The following is a 4614-nucleotide window of genomic DNA, read 5'->3' as shown; positions in this document are numbered from 1 at the left end:
GGCGCCCCAGCATTTTCTAATTTTTAAAAAGAAACAAAAACTTTCAGATCATGTAGAAGTTGGCAGAGAATCTAAAATATTTAAACTACAGAGTGGGAAAAGGAAGTGAAATATTGGGACCATAAACTTACCATTTCCTACCCTTGTGTAGCCTATGTTTAGAAAACTGTCATTCATAAATGTGCATCCACATACCCTAAATGAAATGCTAGCAAATCATATACTCTTGGAAGAGAACTAGGTTCCTCTTTCAGAGTAGTTCGACTCAATATTTGTATATCCAATAATATGAAGTAGGATTTTGCAAAGAGTAGTAAAGGTGAAATTTGTTAATAATGAATTTGCCATGCTAAAGAAAATAATGCACATATTATTTCTCTCTAGATCATCTGGCTTTGAATAAAACAAGCTCCTTCTGGGCATTGACATTATGGCTTCTTGTGAGTTTGTAGTGGGGATTCTCTTTCTCTTCCAGACTGGAACTGGGCTCCTAGGGAATTCCTTACTCCTTTATTTCTGTTTGTTGACTTTGTTCACTAAACACACTAAGAGACCTACAGACCTAATTCTCAACCATTTGGCCTCAGCCAACTTTCTGATCCTTTTCTCTAGGGGAATCCCTCAGACACTGGCTGCTTTTTGTTTGGACAATTTCCTGGGAGAAGCTATGTGTAAGGTTGTCTTTTATACTCACAGGGTGGCCCGAGGGGTTTCTCTCTGCACCACCTGCCTTTTGAGTGGCTTCCAGGCTATTACTATTAGTCTTAACAATCCCAGGTGGGCAGAACTCAAACTGAGAGCTCCTAAGTTTGTTCAACCCTCCTGTTGCCTCTGTTGGATTCTTCATCTCCTGATAAATATTGTCATGCCAGTGAAAGTGACTCACCCAGGGAGTACTAGAAACATTACAAAAAGGGATTTTGGACTGTGTTCTGTCAAAGGGTCCAATTCATTCATAAGCTCACTCTGTGCATTCCTGTTTACCTTCCTTGATATTTTGTGTTTGGCACCCATGGGTTGGGCCAGTGTCTCCATAGTGCTCTTCCTGCAAAGACATAAGCAGAGAGTCCAATACCTTCACCACACCAGTCTCTCTCCCAGAGCCTCCCGAGAGACCACTGCCACTTTTACTGTCCTGCTTCTAGTGAGCTTGTTTGTTTCCTTTTACTTTCTGTCCTCTATCTTGTCACTCTATATGACTTGCGTTGTCAACCCAAGCCTGCAGCTGGTGAACATCGGTACATTCCTTTCTGCTTGCTTCCCAGCTTCCAGCCCCTATGTGCTCATCAGCCATGAAATTAAAGTCTTTGTCAGTTGTAAAACAAAAATCTCCAAATAGTCCGTTTACAAACAGCTACCCTTCATTCCACAATTTTTTTGAATACAAAATATTCGCAACTGTGAGTCTAACTGTGGACTCATTTAAAATATATCCTGGTTATGTTTCAGTGTGAGATTTGTCTCGTGATTTAATTTTCTAAATGCATTTAGTTTCTTGTTGAATATTGCCTTCCAATGTAGCAAAATATGTTCCATTCTCTGCAGAAATTGCATAACCCAAGAAAAATGGGCTCACTTATTTTGACACTTGGCTTCACCCTAATGACATGGCAGGACCTATATAATAACCTTAATAGGAGACCCACTGGATACTCTTTGTGCCCTACCACACATGATCTGAATTCGCTTTCAAAGGCCTCATCCTTTAATATGAATCAGCCAAAGGCCAGCAGTCATTTGAAGAAACATTCTACCTTGATAGAAAAACACAGGGATGGGGGGGGGGGAAGTAACATGGAAAAAGACAAAGCATATTAAGGAAGTAGAATAAAGTCCTGCAATTTGTAAGTAATATCATTGATGAGATATGAAATTCCACTGCATGCATGAGGCAAGGATAGGATGCTATTAAAATGAATGACAGAAGACTAAAATGAACTTTTGGGAATCAGGACCATGACAGAAGAAAGTACTCAGGCAGAGGGGTTGGAAGGTAATATGAAGCAACCTCTAGGAAATTGGAAGAAGGGGAAAGAACACTGGAAACATTGGAAAAACAGCAAAACTTTACTGGATGAATAATAGATAGCGCTTGGAGAAAGAAATGTAAATGTGGAGAGGAGAATAACATCAAAGAAATTCTACAAGATGGTTTGTCACATCCATTAACAGACTAACGGGGCCTATTTGTTTAATGGGAAATGGATCAAAATAAGCCCATATCTAAATTTTAAAATATTGGGGAGACTAATATTCTATAGTTCCATCCATGGCATTGCAAGTGGCAAGATTTCATTCTTTTTTATGGCCGAGTAATATTCCATTGTATGTATTTCACTTATGTGGAATTCAAGAAACAAATGAATATTGGGGGGAAATAAAGAGAGGCAAAGCAAGAAACAGACTTGTAATTATAGAGAACAAATTGATGGTTTGCTTGGGGGGGCAGTGGGCTGGGGATGGGTTAAACGGGGGATGGGTATGAAGGAGGGCACTTGTGATGAACACTGGGTATTATATATGAGTGATGAATCACTAGCTTCTACACCTCAAACTAATATTGCACTGTATGTGAACGCACTGGAATTTGAATAAAAACTTGGATGAGAAAAAAGTATTGGAGAGAAATAACAACTTCCTAAAGATTCTGGAGAGCAAACAACTGGTCGTATCCAAAGGGAGGAAAATCAAAATGGCCTCAGGTTTCTAAAGAGCAACATTGAAAACTGGGATGTGATGGAACAATGCTGTCAAAGTTCTGAGATAATGATTTACAAACTCAAATTGGATACCTGTCAAACTAAATTTAAAAAAATTTTTTTAACGTTTATTTATTATTGAGAGACAGAGAGAGACAGAGCATGAGCATGGGAGGGGCAGAAGGAGGGGGAGACACAGAATCCAAAGCAGGCTCCAGGCTCTGAGCTGCCAGCACAGAACCAAATACGGGGCTCGGACTCACAAACCGCCAGACCATGGCCTGAGCTGAAGTAGGACGCTTAACCAACTGAGCCACCCAGGTGCCCCTCAAACTAAATTTTTTTAATGTTTATTTTTTAGAGAGAGAGAGAGCACAAGCAGGGGAAGGGCAGAGAGAGAGGGAGACAGAATTCGAACCAGGCTCCAGGCTCTGAGCTGTCAGCACAGAGCCTGACATGGGGCTGCAACCCACAAACCGAGAGATTATGATCTGGGTTGAAGTCCTACACTCAGCCGACTGAGCCACCCAAGCGCCCTGGATGCCTGTCAAACTAAACTCAGGGATGATTTAAAATAAAGGTGTTTTCAGGGGCGCCTGGGTGGCTCAGTCAGTTAAGCGTCCGACTTTGGCTTAGGTCATGATCTCACGGTCCGTGAGTTCGAGCCCCATGTTGGGCTCTGTACTGACAGCTCAGAGCCTGGTCAGATTCTGTGTCTCCCTCTCTCTCTCTGACCCTTCCCTGTTCATCCTCTGTCTCTCTTGGTCTCAAAAATAAATAAATGTTAGAATTTTTTTTTAATTTCTAAAAAAAATAAAGATTTTCAGGAAGGCAAGGTCTCAAACTATTCTATTAATGCTTTCCCAGGAATTACTGAAGGCCAAACTCTGTAAAGAAAGTAAGTGAAAAAGGGGGCGCCTGGGTGGCTCAGTGGGTTAAGCGTCTGACCTCGGCTTAGGTCATTATCTCGTGGTTCATGAGTTTGAGCCCCACATCTGTGCTGACAGCCCAGAGCCTGGAGCCTGCTTCAGATTCTGCGTCTCCCTCTCTCTCTGCCCCTCCCCTGCTCATGTTCTGTCTCTCTCTCTCAAAAATAACTAAACATGTGAAAACAAACAAAGAAAGAAAGAGCATCATATATGAGCTTTCTGAGAAAAACTAGAAGAAGGATGATCCAAATTTTGTTTATGACATTGAAGTTGAGTTCCCACAGGATGAACAACTGCAGTCTTGTGGCTGGGACACAGAGTAAGCTGATGAATTCTGCTATATAAAAACCTCAAAAAAATATATCGGGCTGGCAGAAAATCTATGTTTATACAAAAAGTGTATGAACGCGGTTCTAGCAAAATCCATTAAAGAACACTAAATGAACGTGTTGGGTCATGTTTGGATTGACCATGTTACTTTTCAAAACTGGGACATGTAGAGTATCTACTACTTAGATGCATGAGGAAAATAAGGAAAACAAAATATAGGAATCTGCATTTAAGGAGCTTACAATCTTGGGATGAGCACTAGGTGTTGTATGGAAACCAATTTGACAATAAATTATATTTAATAAAAAAAGGAGCTTACAATCTAAATGCAAGATAAGTAAAAAACTTGTGAAAAGCTAATTAACAGTATTAGGCAGAAAAAATATTACAGCCACATGCTCTTTAAAGATTAAAGAGGGTCACAATATTCAAAGATACAATGTCAGAGAATGACCTAGATTGTAAGGAAGTCATGAAGTAGCAATGGAATAACATTAGCACTTAAATCTAAATCACAATCTTCCTGACTCACCAATCAGATGTGGACTCCAGAGTCCATTCAAAGATTAGCGTTTCCTTACCTGGTTGTAGATAACGTTGTAATTGGGGCATTTTCTGTCTCCTACTTGTGTGTTACCCATAGATACTGCATTTTT

At 40.4% G+C, this 4614-nt stretch overlaps 1 protein-coding gene across 1 annotated transcript; it reads left to right on the top strand.

Moving 5' to 3' along the window:
• The first annotated feature begins 430 nt into the window (after window positions 1-430).
• Window positions 431-1339, top strand: FELCATV1R1 (vomeronasal 1 receptor felCatV1R1). Its single transcript, NM_001167473.1, is given in 1 exon segment — window positions 431-1339. A coding segment is annotated over 1 exon segment (909 nt).
• The last annotated feature ends 3275 nt before the right edge of the window (window positions 1340-4614 follow it).

The sequence above is a fragment of the Felis catus genome, chromosome E2, assembly GCF_018350175.1.
Source record: "Felis catus isolate Fca126 chromosome E2, F.catus_Fca126_mat1.0, whole genome shotgun sequence".
NCBI lineage: Eukaryota > Metazoa > Chordata > Mammalia > Carnivora > Felidae > Felis > Felis catus.
Note: the sequence above shows the minus strand (reverse complement) of the source record. Positions and strands in the feature narration are given on the sequence as shown.